Source organism: Rhinoderma darwinii, chromosome 6 (assembly GCF_050947455.1).
Source record: "Rhinoderma darwinii isolate aRhiDar2 chromosome 6, aRhiDar2.hap1, whole genome shotgun sequence".
Classification (NCBI taxonomy): Eukaryota; Metazoa; Chordata; class Amphibia; order Anura; family Rhinodermatidae; genus Rhinoderma; species Rhinoderma darwinii.
Genome location: NC_134692.1, coordinates 90,173,061 through 90,196,901, shown reverse-complemented (window position 1 = coordinate 90,196,901; position 23,841 = coordinate 90,173,061). Strand labels below are relative to the sequence as shown.

The following is a 23,841-nucleotide window of genomic DNA, read 5'->3' as shown; positions in this document are numbered from 1 at the left end:
ATATGTGTAGGTTTTTCGTTTTTATTTAGTGTAGGGGCAATAAAATATATTTTATGCAAAACTTTGGGACTTTTTATTTTATTTTATTTTTATTTTTTTTGTTTACTTCTTTTTTTTTAAATCCCATTAAGGGATAACTTTATTTATAACTTTATTTTTTACTTGTAATGTATTGGCATACTCCTGTATGCTAATGCATTACACTGTCACTATGCCCGAACAGCAGGCTTACTGAACAGACAGCCCTGGGGTCCTTTGTAGGTCCCCAGGGCTGACTGCGACGGATTCCCCGATGTTTGATCACGTCACTGGGTTTCCGTTGACAAGATCAAAGCGGGGAGTTCCCTTTGATCTTGTCACGGTCACGGACCGCGACAAGCAAAGGGTTAAACAGCTGGGGTCCGAATGTTTTTCGACCCCAGCTGTATTCAGCAGGCTCCTCTAGGATCAGGAGCTGTTAGTTACAGCTCCTGCTTAGAGGATAAGCGCTCACAGGAGCCTCTTCTACAGCGACGCCAAAAGACGTCGCTGTAGACTAAGGACATGCACCGCCTGCCGTCAAAATACAATGGGAGGTCATTAACCCCTTAATGACTGGTCCTGAAAAGACCTTAATGAATGCAAAATTTTTCTGTTTTCGCCTCTCTGCCTTTCAGCAGCCGTGCTGGGTTGCAAAACAAAAGGGAGTCTCCAAGGGCGCTGCTACACTTCGGTTAACGCATCAATACATGAGTTATGATAAGTCACGTACGAGTGGAAATAATAAAAAGGTTTATTATATAATAATGCTACGCGTTTCAATGCCGCATCGGCAACTTCATCAGGCCATAAAAAAACATACAAACTTCACTGTATAACCACACTGTACAACCAATACAACCATACTATTATGAAACAACCCGCCAATGTGACAGGGGTCAGAGTACTCCAATGACGTCATAGGTCAAGGTTTGAACTTAGAATATAAATGTTAGCAAAAACAATGAGTAGTTATACATATGAGGGGAAGAACAACAGTGACTTACAATGCTATAGAACAAAAGCATAAGATATTAGCAAGAAATTACATAATGATATGATAAACCTCACTTAAACACTAGCGCGGCGCACAAAACATCCAAAAGGATGCTAAATACTGAAACATTCGTTTGGATGCCAGAGTAAAATCCATTTAGATGTTAACCCCTTCCTGCTCCTGGACGTATTATTAGGTCATGGTAGCAGTATCGTTTGCGCTCCATGACTTAATAGTACGTCTCGGGAGTAACGGCCGTTTCGGCAGTCCTGCCGACACATACAGGAGCTGTGACAGCTGCGGTCTCGTACAGCGGTTGCCGCAGCTCCTACAGTGGGGACCGATCGCTGTATCCCCGCTGATTAACCCCTTAAAAGCCGCATTCAATAGAGATTGCGGCTTTTTAGGGGTTAAGCTGCCATCACCGGCCTGCTACACGATAGCGGCCGGCGATGGTCACTATGGCAACCGGACACCAAACAATGGCGTCCGGCTATGCCATAGACGGAAGCCTAGTGGGTCCTGACAAAGTAAGGACCCACTATGCTTGCTGTCAGTGAGTAGCTGACAGCTCTAATACACTGCAATTCGCATGTAGTGCAGTGTATTAGAATAGCGATCAGGGCCTCCTGCCCTCAAGTCCCCTAGTGGGACAAAGTAATAAAGTAAAAAAAAAAGTTAACAAAAGATGTGTCAAAATAAGAAAATAAAAGTTTTAAAAGTAAAAGTTAAAATCCCCCTTTTTCCCTCATCAGTCCTTTATTATTAATAAAAATAAATAAATAAACTATACATAATTGGTATCGCCGTGTCCGTAACGGCCTGAACTACAAAATTATTTTGTTATTTATCCCACACGGTGAACGCCGTAAAAGAAAATAATAATAAACCGTACCACAATCACAATTGTTTGGTCACTTCACCTCCCAAAAAATGGATTAAAAGAGATCAAAAAGTCGCATGTACCTAAAAATGGTAATGATTGAAACTACAGTTCGTTACACAAAAAAGTCCTCGCATGGCTTTACTGATGGAAAAATAAAAAAGTTCTGGCTCTTAGAATAAGGTAACACAAAAAGTGAATGATTTTTTACAAAACTTATTTTATTGTGAAAACGCCATAAGACATAAAAAAAACTATAAACATATGGTATTGCCGTAATCGTATCGCCCTGCAGAATAAAGTGAATATCATTTATAGCGCACGGTGAACGCTGTAAAAAAAATAGAATAAAAAAACAATAGTAGAATTGCTGTTTTTTAGTCACCACGCCACTTAAAAATAGAATAAAAACTGATCAAAAAGCCGCATGCACCCCAAGAAAAGTACAATGAATTCCTCAAGGGGTCTAGTTTCCAAAATGGGGTCACTATTTGGGGGTTTCCACTGTTTTGGCACCACAAGTCCTCTTCAAACCGGACATGGTGCCTAATAAAAAAGAGGCCTCGTAATCCACTAGGTGCTCCTTTGCTTCGGAGGCCGGTGCTTCAGTCCATTACCGCACTAGGGCCACACATGGGATATTTCTCAAAACTGCAGAATCTGGGCAATAAGTATTAAGTTGTATTTCTCTGGTAAAACCTTTTGTGTTATAGAAAAAAATGGTATAAAAAGGATTTTCTGACAAAAATAAATATGTAAATTTCACCTCTACTATGCTCTAAATTCCTGTGAAACACCTAAAGAGTTCATAAACTTTCTAAATGCTGTTGTGAATACTTTGAGGGGTCTAGTTTCTAAAATGGGGTGTTTGATGGGGGTGTCTAATATTTAGGCCCCTCAAAGCAACTTATGAACTGAACTGGAACCTAGAAAACGACCCCAGTTTTGACAGTTTGTATAAACGGAGACCCTTATTAGACCGTTTCAATGCCCGGTTTTCCCAAGCATACACCACCGAGACGTGTATGCCAAATGGTGGTCCTTTCCTTCTGAGCCCTCCCATGGGCCCAAACGGCAGTTTATCGCCACAAATGGGGTATTGCTGCACTCAGGAGAAATTGGGCAACAAAATGGGGTATTTTGTTCCCTGTGAAAATAAGAAATTTTTATCAAACATGACATCTGATTGGAAAAAATTTCATTTTTTTCAATTTCACAGCCCAATTCAAATACGTGCTGTGTAAAAGCTGTGGAGTCAAAATGGTAACAACAACCGTAAATGAATTCCTTGAGGGGTGTAGTTTCTGAAATGGGGTCACTTTTGGGGGATTCCTACTGTTTTGGCACCTCAACACCTCTTCAAACCTGGCATGCTGCATAAAATATATTCCAATGAAAAAGAGGTCTCAAAATGTACTAGGTCCTTCTTTGCTTCTGGGGCTTGTGTTTTAGTCCACGAGCGCACTAGAGACACATGTGGGACATTTCTAAAAACTGCAGAATCTGGACAATACATATTTAGTAGTGTTTCTCTGGTAAAACCTTCTGTGTTACAGAAAAAAATTGAATACAATTGAAATTCAGCAAGAAAAATTAAATTTGCAAATTTCACCTCTACTTTGCTTTAATTTCTGTGAAATGCCTGAAGGGTTCAAAAAACTTTCTAAATGCTGTTTTGAATACTTTGAGGGGTCTAGTTTTCAAAATGGGGTGTTTTATGGGGGTTTCTATTACATAGGCCCCTCAAAGCCACTTCGGAACTGAACAGGTACCTTAAAAAAAAAAGGCTTTTGAAATTTTCTTAAAAATATGAGAAATTGCTGTTTATGTTCTAAGCCTTGTAACGTCCAAGAAAAATAAAAGAATGTTCAAAAAACGATGCCAATCTAAAGTAGACATATGGGAAATGTGAACTAGTAACTATTTTGGGTGGTATAACCGTCTGTTTTACAAGCAGATGCATTTAAATTCTGAAAAAATGCTATTTTTTATAAATTTTCTCTAAATTTTGCAATTTTTCACCAATAAACACTGAATATATCGTCCAAATTTTACCACTAACATAAAGCCCAATGTGTCACGTGAAAACAGTCTCAGAATCGCTTGGATAGGTTTAAGCATTCCGACGTTATTACCACATAAAGTGAAATATGTCCGATTTGAAAAATGGGCTCTGAGCCTTAAGGCCAAAACAAGGCTGCATCCTTAAAGGGATCCTGTCATCAACATCTTACCTGTCAAACTCGCCTGACCCCTCAATGGCCGCAGCTGTCCAGAGTTCGTTCCTGTTCTCTTCTTTCCTGAAGTCCTCCTCTGTCAGTAAATGTAGTCGTTTAAACTTTTCCCGCCTTTTATGGTAATTAGTTTTCCCTCTGGGACTCAGCTTCTTAACCCCGCCCATGGCACCTGTCCGGCCCTGACTGGCTAAGGAGCTGTCAATCAAACAGAAGGAGGTGGAGTCCACTCTGAGATGCTGGAGGAATGAAAATCTGACTCTTTTCAGGTGAAGATTTGACTCTTTTCTGCTCATTTGCATACGGCGTGGGACCATTGAAAAACGGAATACTAAAGGTACAGAGCTTACTTAGAACATATTTATAGCTTAGATGACAATGATTTTTCACCCACTTTCACCAGGTATTGCTGGCTTTATAGCTAAAATGCTGGTGACAGGTTCCCTTTAAGGGGTTAAGGGACCCAAGCATCCATTTGGATGCCAAAGTAACATCCATTTCAATGCTAAGAGCAAAAGCGTCCATTTGGATGCATAAAAGACATCCGTTTACAAAAAGGCATCAGCTAGGTGTCCAGCCAAACATATTGGACATACTTTTGGAATAGCAAAGTACAACGGGTCATCAAATTCGATGTTAGTAAGATGGAGCAACAGCAGATAAAATTAGAGGAGAAAAGAACAGTATCAACACGTGTAGAGACTGGACAAAGAACATGACAAAATATAATAATACATTATTAAAATTATGTAAAACGGTCTGTGTATAAAAACATATGAACTATACAGGGTTATACATATATAAAAATTATTATAGTCCGATTTCATTTAAGAGAATATAATAATGCATAGAGGGTGGGATAATAGACTTATGTTAGTTCAAAGAGAACCGTAAAATCAGAAAGCTAGAATTATTAGCAAAACTAAAAAAAAAAGGGCTAACAGGGTGCCATAGATTACTTAAGGATGGTAAATGAATGGGTGGGCATGCCTGAAGAAGGGACCACTGTAAGTGGCAGGGGCATTCCAACATATAGATTACATAGGAGCTTCCACAGTTAAGGAAGCTCCTAATAGTAAAGGATTCCGTGGTTACTGTGGATGTATAGGTGGTGGCTTTGTGAGCCATATTAGTGCAACACATGCCACGCTGACAACCACATTTATAGGAACCAAGTGTCTTAGGGAGCAAGGTAGAGCAAGGAACCGTGGAGCTCCTTAACCCCTTAAGGACGCAGCCTAGTTTGGGCCTTAAAGGAACAGTGTCACCCAAAAAAAATGTTTAATATGTTAAATATGTTAGTGCTTTATTAAAAACGTTTGGATTAATTTGTGTGTTTGTGTGTTACTTTTTTTTATTTTTACACTTTTTCTTCCCTATGGGGGCTGCCATTTTTTTTTCCATTTCTGTATGTGTCGATTAACGACACATACAGACATGGAATACGGCAGCTCCCGTCCCATAGGGACTGCGAACGGGGCCCGTTCCATCCACTTTCGTGGATGCGCCACTCCCACACATTTCAATTTGAAATGCGCGCCGTCCGGCGCCATTTTCCTGTGGACCGGAAGTCGCGGCTGGACAGTAAGATTACTACTTCCGGTCGCGGCTTCCGGACTTGTGCACATGGAGCAGCGGCAGCAGACGGAGCGGATGGACCGGAGGGAGTGGCGGCGACTGGAGCAGGTAAGTTATTTCTATGTATGTTCGTGTTTCAGTGTGTTTACTACTGTATGTTAACCTTCTACACTGTGTGTTAGCTCAAAAAATGGCGACGCAGTGTAGGAGGTTAGACCGTTCAAGCCCCTCGTTTATCCCGGCACTAGCCAGGATAAAGGAGGGGGGATTCTGAGAGCTCACTAGAGCGAGGGATTTTTACCCAATTTTGCAGCATAAAGCAATGTGGTTGCTTTACCACATGCAATGCTGCAATTTTGGGAATGGCTCCATCTAGTGACCAGTGCTGGGAAATATTATAAATTGAATCCAATTTATAATATTTCCTGACTCGTGAAAAAAAAAAAAAAAAATTAGAACAATGTTTAATCACCTATACACTAACTGTTTAATTTAAAAAAAAAAAACATGTTTTGCTGGCAACACATTCCCTTTTAAGGCTCAGAGCCCATTTTTCAAATATGACATATTTCACTTTATGTGGTAATAACGTCGGAATGCTTAAACCTATCCAAGCGATTCAGAGATTGTTTTCTCGTGACACTTTGGGCTTCATGTTCGTGGTAAAATTTGGTCGATATATTCAGTCTTTATTTGTGAAAAATTGCAAAATTTAGAGAAAATTTACAAAAAATAGCATTTTTCAGAATTTAAATGCATCTGCTTGAAAAACAGACGGTTATACCACCCAAAATAGTTACTAGTTCACATTTCCCATATGTCTACTTTAGATTGGCATCGTTTTTTGAACATTATTTTATTTTTCTTGGACGTTACAAGGCTTCGAACATAAACAGCAATTTCTCATATTCTTAAGAAAATTTCAAAAGCCTTTTTTGAAGGTACCAGTTCAGTTCTGAAGTGGATTTGAGGGGCCTATGTATTAGAAACCCCCATAAAACACCCCATTTTAAAAACTAGACCCCTCAAAGTATTCAAAACAGCATATAGAAAGTTTTTTAACCCTTCAGGCATTTCACAGGAATTAAAGCAAAGTGGAAATGAAATTTGCAAATTTAATTTTTTCTGCTGAATTTTATTCAATTTTTTTCTGTAACAGAGACGGTTTTACCAGAGAAATACTACTAAATATGTATTGTCCAGATTCTGCAGTTTTTAGAAATGTCCCACATGTGGCTCTAGTGCGCTCGTGGACTAAAACACAAGCCCTAGAAGCAAAGAAGCACCTAGTGCATTTTGAGGCCTCTTTTTTATTAGAATATATTTTAGGCAGCATGCCAGGTTTGAAGAGGTGTTGAGGTATCAAAACAATGGAAACCCACCAGAAGTGACCCCATTTTGGAAATTACACCCCTCAAGGAATTAATTTATGGTTTTTGTTATTTTGATCGCACAGTTTTTTCACAGCACCTATTTGAATTGGGCTGTGAAATGAAAAAAATGATATTTTTTCCAATAAGATGTCATTTTTGATCAAAATTTCTTATTTTCACAGGGAACAACATACCCCATTTTGTTGCCCAATTTGTCCTTAGTGCGGCAATATCCCATTTGTGGTGATAAACTGCCGTTTGGGCCCATGGGAGGGCTCAGAAGGGAAGGACCACCATTTGGCCTACTGGAGCTTTTCTGGTGCTAAGTCATGTATGCAGAAGCCCCTGAGGTACCAGTACAGTTGAAACCCCCGAGAAGTGACCCCATTTTAAAAACTACACCCCTTAAGACATTCATCTAGAGGTGTAGTGAGCATTTTGACCCCACAGGTACTGTGTAAAAGATAATGCGCAGCAGATGGTGCAGTGTGAGATTTGCAATTTTATATATATATATATATGCCATTTCAGTGTCCAATATATTGTGCCCAGCATGCGCCACCGGAGATATACACCCCTTAAATTGTCATGTGGGTTCTCCTGGGTACGGCAATACCCTACATGTGGCTGTTATTAGCTGCCTGGGCATACGGCAGGGCTCAGAAGGGAAAGATGAGGGGGGCAAGCTGTGCGGAGTGCATCAGGGTAAATTAAAAATCAAGGGATGTATGATACATATTAAAACAATCTTTTATACAGAGCCCTGGTTTTTCGGGACACGTGTCACATTGGTATATTGTGTTCTTCCTTATCCCCCTCTTATAGCAGACTCTGCACCTCTTTTGACTCTTTCCCTTTCCACCGGTTTGGGGAACTTCTCCTGGAAAGTGTTGCCCTGGTACGATGCGTGTGGCCTCGCTTCCAGAAGTACTGGGTGCCCCCCCCCTTCCTGGTCCCTAAAGATTAGATCTTGAAATTCCAGGAAAGTTCCCCTCTGGCCTTCACATCGACGTAGCATGTACGCATTGTACAAAGCCATCTGTATGATGTGCCCGGCCAGCTTCTTATACCACACCGCATGGCGCTGTAGGGCTTCAGGACTTGATTTGACAAGTCCATCCCTCCCATGTACCTATTGTAGTCCAGGATGCAGTCTGGTTTGGGGGTGGCCTTTCCTTCATATATCCTAAATCTGTAGGTATTCCCGGATGCACTCTCGCACAGCTTATACATCTTCACGCCATACCTTGCCCTCTTACCCGGCAGGTACTGGCGGAATTGAACCCTCCCTTTAAAATGTACCAGGGACTCATCAATAGAAATACACGTCTCAGGGGTGAATGCTTGGGAAACCCGGGCACTGAGACGGTCTAATAGGGGTCTCCGTTTATACAAACGGTAAAAACTGGGGTAATCTCGGGGTGGGCACGACTCATTATCAGTATAATGTAAGAAGCGAAGTATTGCCTCATTTATTTATTTTTTTAGGTTCCAGTTCAGTTCTGAAGTTGCTTTGAGGGGCCCATATATTAGAAACACCTATCAAACACCCCATTTTAGAAACTAGACCCCTCAAAAGTATTCACAACAGCATTTAGAAAGTTTATGAACCCTTTAGGTGTTTCACAGAAATTTAGAGCAAAGTAGAGGTGAAATTTACTTCTTTTTTTTTGTCAGAAAATCCTCTTTATACCATTTTTTTTATAACACAAAAGGATTTATCAGAGAAACGCAACTTAATACGTATTGCCCAGTTTCTGCAGTTTAGAGAAATATCCCACATGTGGCCCTCGGGCGGTAATGGACTGAAGCACCGAAGCAAAGGAGTGCCTAGAGGATTATGAGGCCTCTTTTTTATTAGGCACCATGTCCAGTTTGAATAGGTCTTGTGGTGCCAAAACATTGGAAACCCCCCAAAAGTGACCCCAATTTGGAAACTAGACCCCTTGAGGAATCCATTGCAGTTTTCATGTCATGCATGCGGCTTTTTGATCAGTTTTTATTCTATTTTTAGGTGGCGTGGTGACTAAAAAACAGCAATTCTGCGATTGTTTTTTTATTCTATTTTTTTTACAGCGTTCTCTGTGCGCTATAAATGACATATTCACTTTATTCTGCGGGGCGATACGATTATGGCGATACCAGATGTTTATAGTTTTTTTTTATGTCTTATGGCGTTTGCACAATAAAATACATTTTGTAAACAATCATTCACTTTTTGTGTTACCTTATTCTAAGAGCCAGAACGTTTTTATTTTTCAATCAATAAACCCGTGCGAGGACTTATTTTTTGCGTAACGAACTGTAGTTTCGATCAGTACCATTTTTAGGTACATGCGACTTTTTTATCTCTTTTTATTCCATTTTTTGGGAGGTGAAGTGACCAAACAATTGTGATTGTGGTACGGTTTATTATTATTTTTTTTTACGGCGTTCACCGTGCGGGATAAATAACAAAAGAATTTTGTAGTTCAGGCCGTTATGGACGTGGCGATACCAATTATGTATAGTTTATTTGTTTGTTTATATATTTTTATTAATAATAAATGAGTGATAAGGTAAAAAGTGGGACTTTTACTTTTATTACTTTTAAAACTTTTATTTTCTTATTTTGACACATCTTTTTGTAACTTTTTTTTTTACTTTATTACTTTGTCCCACTAGGGGACTTGAGGGCAGGAGGCCCTGATCGCTATTCTAATACACTGCACTACATGCGTAGTGCAGTGTATTAGAACTGTCAGCTACTCACTGACAGCAAGCATAGTGGGTCCTGACGTTGTCAGGACCCACTAGGCTTCCGTCTATGGCATAGCCGGACGCCATTGTTTGGTGTCCGGTTGCCATAGTCACCATCGCCGGCCGCTATCGTGTAGCAGGCTGGCGATGGCGGATTAACCCCTAAGAAGCCGCGATCGCTATTGAACGCTGCTTCTGAGGGGTTAATCGGCGGGGGAGCTCCGCGATCGGTCCCGGCACATTGAGCAGTGATAGTCTGCTGTCGGAAACAGCAGCTATCACAGCTCATGAACGCGCGAATGGCGCCGTGTTTACTCCATGACCTACTATTAGGTCACTGAGCGCGAACGCTACAGTTAGCATGACCTAATAGTAGGTCATGGAGCGTTAAGGGGTTAATCTGCTCGTTGCTAAAATATTTTTGAGGGACTTGGAGCGTCTAAAAGTAACAATTGGTCTGTCTGGTAACTCTGCTTTTAAATAGGGATCACTCTTCAGGATATGCCAGTGCTTATCCAAGATCTCCCTGATGGTTTTTTTTCCACTATTAAATGAGGTAATGAAATTATTACTAAAATTACGGCTCTCTTTTTTGCCTACTTTTTGCTCAATGCAAGATTCTTGAGGTAATTGGGCAGCCTTAGGGGGGATTCACACGAGCGTGTATTCGGTCCGTGCGGGCCGCGTGGTTTTCACGCGGCACGCATGGACCAATACAAGTCTATGGGGCAGTACAGACAGTCCGTGCTTTTTGCGCAGCGTTTGTCTGCTGCGCAAAAAGCGCGACAGGTTCAATAACTCTGCGTATTTCGCGCATCACGCACCCATTGAAGTCAATGGGTGCGTGAAAATCACGCGCACCACACGGAAGCACTTCCGTGGGACGAGCGTGATTCGCGCAACAGCAGTGAAAAGGATGAATGAAAACCGAAAAGCACCACGTGCTTTTCTGTTTCCGAACATCCAAACGGAGTGTCTTTGCGATGAGCGAAGCCGGACAAGCGTACCGAACTTCACCGGGTTCGGCCAAACTCGTTTTGGCCGATCCCGGCAAAAAAATTATCGGTACGCGACGTCAGGAGATAGTCACTGTCCATGGTGCTGAAAGAGTTAAACTGTTTCAGCACCATGGACAGTGACTTGCGATCCCAAAATACATTAACCTGTAAAAAAACCCGAAGTTCTAACTTACCGATTACTCCTGTCTCCTTCCTGCAGTCCGACCTCCCGGGATGACACTTCAGTTCAAGTGACAGCTCCAGCCAATCACAGGCCAAGCACAGGCTGCAGCCAATCACAGGCTGCAGCGGTCACTTGGACTGCTGCGTCATCCAGGGAGGTGGGGCCCGATGTCAAGAGAGGCGCGTCACCAAGGACGCGTCACCAAGGCAACGGCCGGGAAGTTCTCGGTAAGTAGGAACTTTATCTTTTTTTTTTACAGGTTTTTCGCTGTTGTTTTCGGCATTCACTGTCGAGGGTGCTGAAAGATTTAGCTCTTTCAGCACCTTGGACAGTGACGGGCGTTGACAAGCCTCATCTCTATGATGCCGGCTGCGCGAAAATCACGCAGCCGCGCATCAGACACGCATGACACACGCAGCTGTCAAATGGTTTTTGCGCTCGCAAAACGCTGCGTTGTTTGCGCGCGCAAAAACGCAACGTTCGTGTGAATCTGCCCTTAGAGCGTGCTCCTTTAATGAGATTCAAAGGGAAGTTTTTTTCTTTAAATCTTTTTTCTTATAGATTACATTCCTCAAAGAAGTCCATATTAGTCGTGCAGTTTTTCCTAACCCTTCTGAACTGTCCGAAGGGGACATTTTTTATCCATGGGGGATAGTGGGCACTATTAAAATTAATATAACTGTTGACATCCACAGATTTAAAATGTATCTTTGTTATAAACTTATTGGTAGTGATGTCAAAAGTGATGATCAGGTCTAAAAAGTCAATGGACGTAGTGGAGAAGGTGTGGGTAAAAGATAATCCTAAAATATTCTGATTTAAAAATTCAATAAAAGATGCAGCCTCTGCCTCATTACCCATCCAAATAAAGAGGAGGTCGTCAATATAACGCTTGTAAAATAAAATATTATTTCTAAAAGGGTGATATAAAGATTGGCATAAGAGGGCGCAAACCTCGAGCCCATAGCGCATCTTTTGATTTGGTTAAAATATTTGTCGTCGAAGCTAAAAGAATTATGATTAAGAATAAAATCAACCAATTTTGTTAAAAATTTAATTTGACTATGAGACATGCGAGTTTTAGTAGATAGTGCAGACCCAATAACCTCGAGACCTTTAGAATGAGGGATATTGCTATACAGTGCCGTTACATCTGCAGTTAAAAAGTTCATGGGGGTACATCGAGTTGGTGATATTAATTGCATGAAGCTCCCTTATCACTTGTGTCGAATCTTTTAGGTATGAGGGTAGGCCAACCACTAAAGGTTGAAGGTGAAGATCAATAAAGTGCGAGAGATTGCTGGTCAAGGACCCAATTCCAGAGATTATTGGGCGTCCAGGTTGATTTGTAATAGATTTATGCACCTTGGGAAGGTGATACATGAACGGCATATTTGGAAAAGGTACATTAAGGAAGCCCTTTTCTTTTTTGGTGATCAAACCCTCTTGAAATTCTGTATCAATGAGATTGACATATTTAAATGTATGTGTAGGTAGAGGATTCACTGCCAGTTTAACATAAAAGTTGCTGTCATCTAGGATCCTATATGTCTCTCCCAGATATTTGTCCCTATCCATGATTACAATTCCTCCGCCTTTGTCGGCAGAACGTATCACGATGGTATCATTCTTTGTTAATAGTTTAAGGGAGTTTCTCTCCTGATAGGTAAGGTTGTCAGGTTTATTAATGGGTTTGTCCAAAGATCTAAATTCATTCCCTACTAGGGTGGAGAAAGTTTCCAAAAAGGAACCCTGGTGATGCAAAGGGTAAAAACACGATTTGGGCTTTAAATCCGTGGTAATTAATGAGGAAGGTGTATTCTGTGCAATAGGTTCTGGAATAAGGGCTGATGTTGGGAGTGTTGGGACCATTTTGGAGAGAGAAAAATGCCTGGTTAGGGTTAACTTACGGACAAACCTATTTAGGTCCATAAAAAGGTCAAAAGTATTGGGTGGCGTAACAGGAGAAAAAGAGAGACCCTTGCTGAGCAAACTAATCTCGTGTATTAAACTTGTGTGAGGATAAGTTAAACAGTTTGATCTTTAATGGTTGGTCCGATAATACTTCTTTAGATTTGTTGAGAGAGGTCGTTTTGTTACGTTTGTGACCTCCTCTTCTTCCTCTATATCTAGCTTTCTTTTGGTCGATATTTTTTGGACCAATGGGAAGAAGTAAGTAATGGTTTGTACTTTGGGGCTTACGAGATATGTTATAAGGTGATCGTCGCTGTTGATGGTTGGCGTGACAGGTGGCATTGTCAGTTGAGAGGGAAGTCCTAAAAAAGAAGTAGTTGCATCCATAAATGATGTAGGAGCTAAAAGAGGGGGATCAGATGTGACACATGATGCATCATTGGGTGGTGATGTAGGGTGAACCCCATCTATGTTAGTAGGGAGAAAATGTTCAAAAAGTTTAGCTGAGGTGTTATGGATCGATAATTTTAATAAGGAAGGAGATAAATCGTGTTCTGATAACGCAATGGAATCATTGAAAGGTGGTGATATTGAAATAGGAATAGAAGGATTTTCCAAGGATGATTGAAATTGCAGGAGGCGAGCTTCTAATTCAGAGGATCTAAAGGCATTAACCGGTACTTTAGAAAGATAGTTGATGGAGGGTATAGAATCAGCATTTCTAGAGATAGTGGAAGACATAGGATTAGTGATAACAGTAGTGGGAGTTGGCACTGGATCAGTAATGCGTACTATTGCTGGTGATTTAGTGAAGCGAATAGAGTCCATTTTCGGCTGATGGAAATTTTTATTTCATGCAGTGAAGATCAAAAAATACATTAATCCTAGTTCAAGATAAATTGCAATCAGTGACTGATGTTTTAATCAGGGTGCAATATATGCTAGGCACCACACATATATTATGCATGCAGAAAAAATTAACATGCACAGACAAAAATAGAACAAGAAAAGGGTATGCTACATCCGTAAGTAAGCCATAATATGGAAGTCTGACATACCCATAGTAAAGAGACAGGACAATCACAGCTGGGATCCAACCCAACGCGCGTTTCGGCGCTAATGCCTTCGTCTGGGGGTGGTGTTAGGTTGGAGTCATAAACCCTTTATATGGGAGCGAACCAATGGGCTAAGTTTAATGCACCTGATGTGCGTACTGAGTGATAAGGCTATGTACCCTGTATAATTACAGGTCGCTGTTTCCTGGAGGCTAGAGAGGCCGCGCCCACGTTGGCGCCAGCAGCGACAAGCTGGAGTCTGAAACACGTGACCGCGTCAGAAAGACCCGGTCACGTGGATCAGACAACAGGCACGTCACCAGTGACGAGGACGGGGGCCGGACACCAGCCACCAATGAAAGAGCGACACAGGGAGAAGAGATTGTACTTGATAGAGAAGATGGCATATTTAGTAAAGTATGATAGGTAGAGGTTAACATAAGTCCTGAAGATACACAAATGCCATAGTGGATGGATGGTAGGTATGGTACACCTGTGGTCATAAATACATGTATACAATGTGAGTTTATGTTATTATACATTTTATTTATGAAGTGAGAGAAGGTGGAGTGTGAAAAAATCGCTGTGTGCAATAGTATGTGAAAAATGGTGACATGCAAATAAGTGCATGTATAGCTAAGAATTTGGTAGTGAGAATGCAATGAAACCAGACCCGTGTGTATGGTTATCAAAAATGCCTGCAATCTGAAAATTGCAAACAGATGAAGAATGGTGTGAGTGATGAAGAAGTATAAAGCATGGTGAAAAAAAAAAAATATATATATATATGTATGGAATAATAATGGTAATTAACCAATGAGGGTACAGAACTACAAGGTGCAAGATATGAATGTTGCGTGAAGAAACTGTTGGCCTATGGATTCTTTTATTATTGTATGACTTATGTATGTTAATAAAGAATTTTTGTATTTTTCCATTATCCTTTGGTTTCCCAGCATCTTTTTCTTCTTTTGGTCGTATATATTCAGTCGTGATGCTGTTTGGGTATAACACCCTTGAATCAACCCATCAAATCTGATATGCATTTCATTTACTTTAATATTGGGGCATATTGATTCATGTTGCTTTCTCGGTTTTGTTATTGACAATGTAACAGAGGTTGTCACATAAAACAAGTTAAATCCTATTCATTTAGAAGTACAGGACTGACTTCATATTATACAGTATATCTATGTACACACAATACACACATACACTACTATGTACTGTGGTTTAGAAAACTAGTGACTTGTTTTGTTTTTCTAGTAAACCAACACTTGGGTTTTTCAAGAGAGATGTTTTGTCTATAATGATGGAACTTGAGACTGGAATAAACAAAAAGGTTTGTTATAGTTATTTTACAGATTAGTGTTACAAAACGATTCTGCATTATTTCTATTTACTCTATATTGCTAGACCGCACTGTATACATATTTTTAATACATTTAGCTGTAAGCAATGGGCCTCATATTGAGGGCTAAATGTAGATGCCCAATTGAATGATTTATTTGATGTTTTGTCCATGTTTAATTCTGAAGCTATTAAGATTTTTTTTATATCTGAGATGTTCTCATCCCCATTCCAACCCTAACCCCAATGAAGTTGACTTGAAGCTCAGACCTATTAAAATATGTTTTATTAACCCCTTAATGACCGCCGATACGTCTTTTTACGGCGGTCATTAGTGGGCTTTATTCAAGAGCGCCGCCAAACTACGTCGCTGCTGTAGAATAAAGTAAACAGAGCAGGGAGCCGTGAAATCTCCCTGCTCTCAGCTGCCAGAAGCAGCTGAGGGCTGGGGGCGTCCCTGCTCTGCCGGGTGAGATCGATATTAGTATCGATCTCACCTGTTTAACCCTTCAGATGCGGTGCACAATAGCGAGCACCGCATCTGAGTGGTTTTGGAGAGAGGGAGGGAGCTCCCTCTCATCTCACTGACACCCGGCGATAAAATCGCCGAGTGTCTGTGTCTTCTATGGCAGCCGGGGGTCTAATAAAGACCCCCAGGTCTGCCTGGAGCGAATGCCTGCTAGATCATGCCGCAGGCATGACCTAGCAGATGCCTGTCCGTTTTAAACGGACAGGCAGTAATACACTGCAATACAAAAGTATTGCAGTGTATTATAATAGCGATCGGAGGATAGTGAAGTCCCCTAGTGGGACTAGTAAAAAAGTAAAAAAAGTTGAATAAAGTTAATAAAAAAAAAAAGTGAAAAAAAAAAAATGAAAACCCCAGCTTTTCCCCTTACAAAATGCTTTACTATTAAAAAAAACTACAATAAAGCAAAAAAGTTACACATATTTGGTATCGCCGCGTCCGTAACGACCCCGACTATAAAGCTGTTACGTTATTTAACCCGCACGGTGAACGCCATAAAAAATAAAATAAAAAACAATGGAAAAAATGTGATAGAAAGTGATCAAAAAGTCGCATCTACTCTCAAATGGTACCAATAAAAACTGCAAGTCGTCCCGCAAAAAACAAGACCTTATACAGCTATGCCGACGCAAAAATAAAAAAGTTACAGCTCTTCGAATGTGACAATGGAAAAATCAAAAAAATGGCTTGGACATTAGGGCCCAGAATGCCAGCAGGGGGAAGGGGTTAAAGTATAGTTTTTTTTATAACTATACAAGGACCCTTGAATTAACATGTAATGTGTGAAATTTGGTCAGTCTGCCTTTGTTTTTGTTTTTTTATTTTAACCCCTTAAAGACAGCCTCTTTTGCCCTTCAGGACGCAGCCGATTTTTTCAAATCTGACGTGTTACTTTATGTGGTAATAACTTGGGAATTCTTTCACCTAGCCAAGCGATTCTGAGATTTTTTTTCTCGTTAAATAATGTACTTGATGTTAGTGAAAAAATGTGCTCAATAAATGCAGTATTTATTTGTGAAAATCACCAGATATTTAGAGAAAATATGAAAAAATTTGCATTTTTCTTAATTTAAATGTATACCACAGAAGGTTTTAGCCAAGAATTGCAACTCATTATTTATTACCCTGATTCTGCCGTTTTTAGAAATATCTAACATGTGGCCCTAGTGTTCTCTTGAACTGAAAGAAATCCTCAGAAGCAAGGGAGCATTTTAGAGGATTTTGGGGCCTCCCTTTTTTAGAATATATTTTAGGCACCATGTCAGGTTTGAAGAGGTCTTGTGGTGCCAAAACAGTGGAAACCCCCAAAAGTGACTCCATTTTGGAAACTACACCCCTCAGGGAATTTATCGAGGGATATAGTTAGCATTTTAACCCCACAGGTTTTTTGCTAAAAATAAAAATAAAATCTGAAAAAGCTAGGAATAAAGATGTTAAAGAACCCAAAGCAATTTGTAAAGCAATTTCTCCCGATTAAGGAAATACCCCATATGTGGTCATAAACTGCTGTTTGGAGCCCACGGCTCAGAAGGGAAACCGCGTCATTTGGATTTTGGAGAACAGATTTTGCTGGAAATTATTTTCGGGGGCCATGTCGTGTTTGCAACATCCTGGAGGGACCAAAACAGTGGAAACCCCCCAAAAGTTACCCCATTTTGGAAACTACACCCCTCTAGGAATTTTCCTAGGGATATAGTTATCATTTTGACCCTAGAGGTTGTTTGCCAAATTTAGTGGAATTAGACCGTGAATATGAAAATCTAATTTTTTTTCTGAAAAAACAGACATTTTCAATTTTTACAAGGAATAAAGGAGAAAAAGAACCCAAAAATTAGTAAAGCAACTTCTTCCGATTACGGGAATACCTCATAAGGGGTAATAAACTGATGTTTGGACACACGGCAGAGCTTAGAAGGGAAGGAGCAACATTTGGATTTTGGAGCACGGATTTTGCTGGAATAGTTTTCAGGTGTCATGTTAATTTGTTGAGCCACTAAAGTACAAGTACAATTGAAACCTCAAAAATTTATTCAATTTTGGAAACTATACCCCTCAAGCAATTTATCGAAGGGTATAGTGATCGTTTTGATTCTACAGGTGTTACGTAGAAATTATTAACACTGGGCCGTGAAAATTAAAAATTGCATTTTTTTTTATACTTTAACGCAGCTTTTACCCCAAATTTTTCATTTTCACAAGGGGTAATAGGAGAAAAAGCACCCCAAAATGTGTTAAGCAATTTCTCCTGAACACAAAAATACCCCCTATGTGGTTGTAAACTGCTGTGTGGGCACACGGCGTGGCTCAGAAGGAAAGTAGTGCCATTTGGCTTTTGGAGAACAGATTTTGCTGGAATGGTTTTCGGGTGTCCTGTCACGTTTACAGAGCCACTGAGGTGCCAGTACAGTGGAAACCACAAAAAAAAAGTTACACAATTTTGGAAACGACACCCCTCAGGGAAATTAATTTTTGGGTGTGGCAAGTAGTTTGATCCCACATTTAGTGGAATTAATGCATAACCGGTGCACAAATGTGTCATTTATAGGACATTTTGTTTTGTATTCAGCACATGAAACGTAGAAAATTTACTCCAATTTTTATTGCGCTGTTTCTCTTGTGTTCAAAAATACCCCCACTTAGGCCGTAATCTGCTTTTTGGCAGCACAGGGGGACTCTGTAATAGTAATACCCTCTGGATTTCAGGACATAGATTGAATGGCTAATAGGCCCCACTCCACACTTCCAGAGGATTTGAGTTAGCAGAACAATGTAACAACCCTAGAAGTCACTCCATTTTGAAAACTACACCCTGAAAGTATTCATTTAGGGGTATGGTGATTATGTTGACCATGTCGGTTTTTTTTTAGCTAAAATTATGGGAGAGCATAAAACTGAAGGAGCGCCTTGTGGCTTTTACATTACACAATGACCTGCTATCACCAGGTCTCCGTTTTTGGTAGACTAAACATTTTTGGAAGGCCTTTTTGATTCCTCCGTATTATGCCAAAGGCGACTGTAATTTTCTCAAATAAACAGTGGGACGCTAGTATAGAAATTGTCTACATAAAGCTTATAACCGTCATCTAGCAGGGGGTACAAAAGGTCCCACACAATTTTGACGCTTGTATTGAGGACAGGGGGACACTGTTGGGCAGATTTGGGAGTCTTTTACCTCATAAATTCAAAATCTGTGAGTGTACCCACTTTCACTCTCTCACAGAGCTTATACATTTTTATTCCGTACTATGCCCTTTTACTTGGCAAATATTGCCTAAATCGTAGCCTTCCTTTTGAAGAGCACAAGTTACTCATCTATGGCAATATTTTTATTTGGGGTGTATGCCTCAGAAATTTTTTCAATAAGAAGTGTAATAAGCGGCCTAATTTTAAATAACCTGTCCTGGTTGGGGTCACCAGGCAGAGGGCACTGGCTGTTGTCAGTGTAAAGGAGGAATCTTAAGCCTTTAATGACCAGCCTATTTAAAACCTTAAAGGGGTTGTCCCAAGTTGACTCAAATTTATTTTTTTTACACATTCTAAGCAGGAAATTAATTTTAAAACATTTGGTGTTAAAAAAATTTAAAAATTCATTTCCTAAGTACCTTTTTTTTACCCTTGATAACTCAGCAAGTGCTGGTTATCTTTTCTAAAAAGGGGCGTGAGCGGCTTGATGTCAATCAAGCCGCTCCGCTCTGCAGTGTGCGCGCTCCCGATGCTGCTAGATACTGTAGTTCTAGCAACATCGGGAGAATGTTCGTCTCAAGCGGGCATGGTAAGCCCGATTGAGACGAACTTACCGTGAATGTCATCAACCCTACAATACAACACTACACTACATTCACCCCGTTTCAGCGAACAACTTCTCCCCCCCCCCCCCCAACCCTGTCACTACATGTAATGTTTGTAGCCGCCGTACCGGTGCTGCATCAGCACCCGGCGAACAACTAAAAATATATTTAAAAAATAAACTCACCTAAGAAGTTCTAACGGCGCTCTGAACGGTCCCGTCACTTGCCATCTTCCTTCTTCTTGGCGCCGCTCGCATTCATAGTAACAATGCGTTGTGGCGCAGATGACGTAATCATATCAGGCCCACATGATTACGTCATCTGCGCCCACCGCTCTGTTATTGTGAATGGGAGAAGAAAAGTGACGGGACCGTTCAGCTCTTCGTGGGAACGTCTTAGGTGAGTTTATTTTTGTATGTATGTTGTCATGTATGTATGTGTATATGTGCATGTATGTATGTTTGCATGTATGTATGTATGTTTTTTTGTATGTATGTTGTCATGTTTGTATGTGTATATGTGCATGTATGTATGTTTGCATGTATGTATGATTGCATGTATGTATGTTTGTTTGTATGTATGTTTGCTTGTATGTATGTTTTCATGTATGTATGTTGTCATGTTTGTATGTGTATATGTGCATGTATGTTTGCATGCATGTATGTTTGCTTGTATATTTGTATGTGTATATGTGCATGTATGTGCATGTATGTATGTATGTTTGCATGTATGTATGTATGTTTGCATGTATGCATGTTTTCTTGTATGTATGTTGTCATGTTTGTATGTGTATATGTGCATGTATGTTTGCATGTATTTATGTTTGCATGTATGTATGTTTGCTTGTATGTATGTTTGCTTGTATGTATGTTTGTATGTATGTTTTCTTGTATGTATGTTGTCATGTTTGTATGTGTATATGTGCATGTATGTGTATGTTTGCATGTATGTATGTTTGCTTGTATGTATGTTTGCTTGTATGTATGTTTGCTTGTATGTATGTATGTTTGCATGTATGTATGTTTGTATGTATGTTTGCATGTATGTATGTTTGCTTGTATGCATGTTTTCTTGTATGTATGTTGTCATGTTTGTATGTGTATATGTGCATGTATGTGTATATGTGCATGTATGTTTGCATGTATGTATGTTTGCATGTATGTATGTATGTTTGCATGTATGTATGTATGTTTGCTTGTATGTATGTTTGCTTTCATGTATGTATGTTTGCTTGTATGTATGTTTGCTTGCATGTTTGCTTGCATGTTTGCTTGCATGTTTGCTTGTATGTTTGCTTGTATGTATGTTTGTATGTATGTTTTATTGTATGTATGTTGTCATGTTTGTATGTGTATATGTGCATGTATGTGTATGTTTGCTTGTATGTATGTTTGCTTGTATGTATGTTTGCATGTATGTATGTTTGCATGTATGTATGTTTGCATGTATGTATGCTTGTATGTATGTTTTCATGTATGTATGTATGTTTGCATGTATGTATGTTTGCATGTATGTATGTTTGCATGTATGTATGTTTGCATGTATGTATGTTTGCATGTATGTATGTTTGCATGTATGTATGTTTGCATGTATGTATGTTTGCTTGCATGTATGTATGTTTGCTTTCATTTATGTATGTTTGCTTGCTTGTATGTTTGCTTGCATGTATGTTTGCTTGCATGTATGTTTGCTTGCATGTATGTTTGCATGTATGTATGTATGTTTGTTTGTATAAATGTCTGTATGGCCATGTATGATACTGTCTGCTGGCGCCCTGTATCTAAGTCAACTTTGCCGCAGGCCTCTATACATGGTATAACAGTCAGTATCACACATGAAAGTGAAAATAAGCCTACAACATGTTTTATTTCATTTTTTTTTTTAAATATTTTTTATTTTTTACAGGTTTGGTGTTTGGACTACGTCGGTTTCGAGGACTACTTAGATGACGCTTTTTTTTTCATCAATAAAATGGTTAATGGGGGTTGTGTTGGGGGTGCTTTATTTCAATAAAATATTTTATCTATATCTTCGTGTTTTATTTTCAAGTTTTATTACTATCACTTTAGTAATGGCCGCTGTCTGAGTGACAAGGTCCATTACTAAGGGGAGGCTTAGTGTTAGCCGGTACAGAGGCTAACACTAAACACCATTATTACCCCGGTACCCACCACCACCAGGGGTGCCAGGAAGAGCTGGGTACGATCCAGTACCCGACCATCTATTGTGATGGTCGGGCTCTGGGGCGTCCGCAGGCTGGTATTATGAGGCTGGGAAGGGCCAAAAACAGTGGACCTTCCCACCCTTGTAATGCTAGGCTGCTGCTGCTGCTGTGGTGTTGTATCTGGCTGGTTATAAAAAATGGGGACCCCACGTCATTTTTTTTTATTATTTATTATTTTTATTAAAAAGACATGGGGTTCCACCCAATTTATCATAACCAGCCACAAACAACACAGTGTTATTAGCCTGGGAATGTACTAAACCAGTGGCCCCTCCCACCCGTGTAATGCCAGGCTGCTGTGGCCTTGTATATGGCTGGTTATTAAAAATGTGGGGGACCCAACGTCTATTGTTAAATTTAAAAAAAAAAACGACGTGGGGATCCCCCACATTTTTATAACCAGCCCGATAAAACAGCAGCAGCAGCCTAGCATTACAAGGGTGGGAAGGTCCACTGTTTTGGCCCTTCCCAGCCTCATAATACCAGCCTACGGCCGCCTCAGTACCCGACCATCACAACAGATGGTCGGGTACTGGATCGTACCAAGCTCTTCCCGGCACCCCTGGTGGTGGTGGGTACCGGGGTAATAATGGGTGGTTAGTGCTAGCCTCTGCACCGGCTAACACTAAGTACCGCCTTTATAATGGACGCTGTCAATCAGCCAACTACCATTATCTAGGCACTAATAAAGTTTGAAAAAAAACACAAAGACAATTTTTTTTTATTGAAATAAGAAATCCTCAACAAAACCCTCGTTAACCATTTTATTAAAATTTTCAAAAAATGTAGCTCTACGCAGTAGTCCAACGAATCGAAGACGTAGTCCAATTGGTACATCAAAATCTGCAACAACATTAAAAAAAAGTTATCAATGTGAACAATACCGATACTTATACTCTCCTACACACACACACACACACACACACACAAACAACCACACACAAACATATACACATACACACACACACACACATATACACAAACACACCCATATATACACAAACACACACATATACACACACACACATATACACAAACACAAACGTATACACACAAACATATACACATGCACAAACACACCCATAGATATACAAACACACACACATAAACTCCAAAAAACACACACCTATACACAAACACATGTACACAAACACACCCATATATACACAAACACACATATACACAAACACACAAATATACATATACAAAAATAGAGAAACATATACACACATGCACAAACACACCCATATATACACACATAAACACAAACACACACACATATACACAAACACATGTACACAAACACACCCAAATATACACAAACAAACATATACACAAACACACCCATATATACACAAACACACACCCATATATACACAAACACACACACATATATTCACAAACACACAATGACACAAAAACACACACAAACCTATACACATATGCACAAACACACCCATATATACACAAACACACACACAAACTCCAAAAAACACACATATACACACAAACCTATACACAAACACATGTACACAAACACACCCATATATACACAAATATACATATACAAAAATACACACACATATGCACAAACACACCCATATATACACACACACATATACACACACACATATACACACAAACATATACAGAAACACATGTACACAAACACCCATATATACATAAACACACCCATATATACACAAACACACACATATATACACAAACACACATGTATACAAAAACACACACAAACCTATACACATATGCACAAACACACCCATATATACACAAACACACACACATAAACTCCAAAAAACACACATATACACACAAACCTATACACAAACACACACACACACACATATACACACATGTACACAAACACACCCAAATATACACATACACACACACACAAACATATACAGAAACACACCCATATATACACAAACACACAAACATATACACATATACACA

At 39.8% G+C, this 23,841-nt stretch overlaps 1 protein-coding gene across 4 annotated transcripts in view; it reads left to right on the top strand.

The window, feature by feature from the left end:
• FAM234A (family with sequence similarity 234 member A) overlaps positions 1-23,841 on the top strand; it is a 197,229-nt gene that overhangs the window by 124,204 nt on the left and 49,184 nt on the right. For all 4 annotated transcript variants that reach the window (XM_075830027.1, XM_075830026.1, XM_075830025.1 and 1 more), the window contains exon 9: positions 15,240-15,315. In XM_075830027.1, coding sequence (XP_075686142.1) covers positions 15,240-15,315 — 76 coding nt within the window. The remainder of the gene's footprint in view (positions 1-15,239; positions 15,316-23,841) is intronic.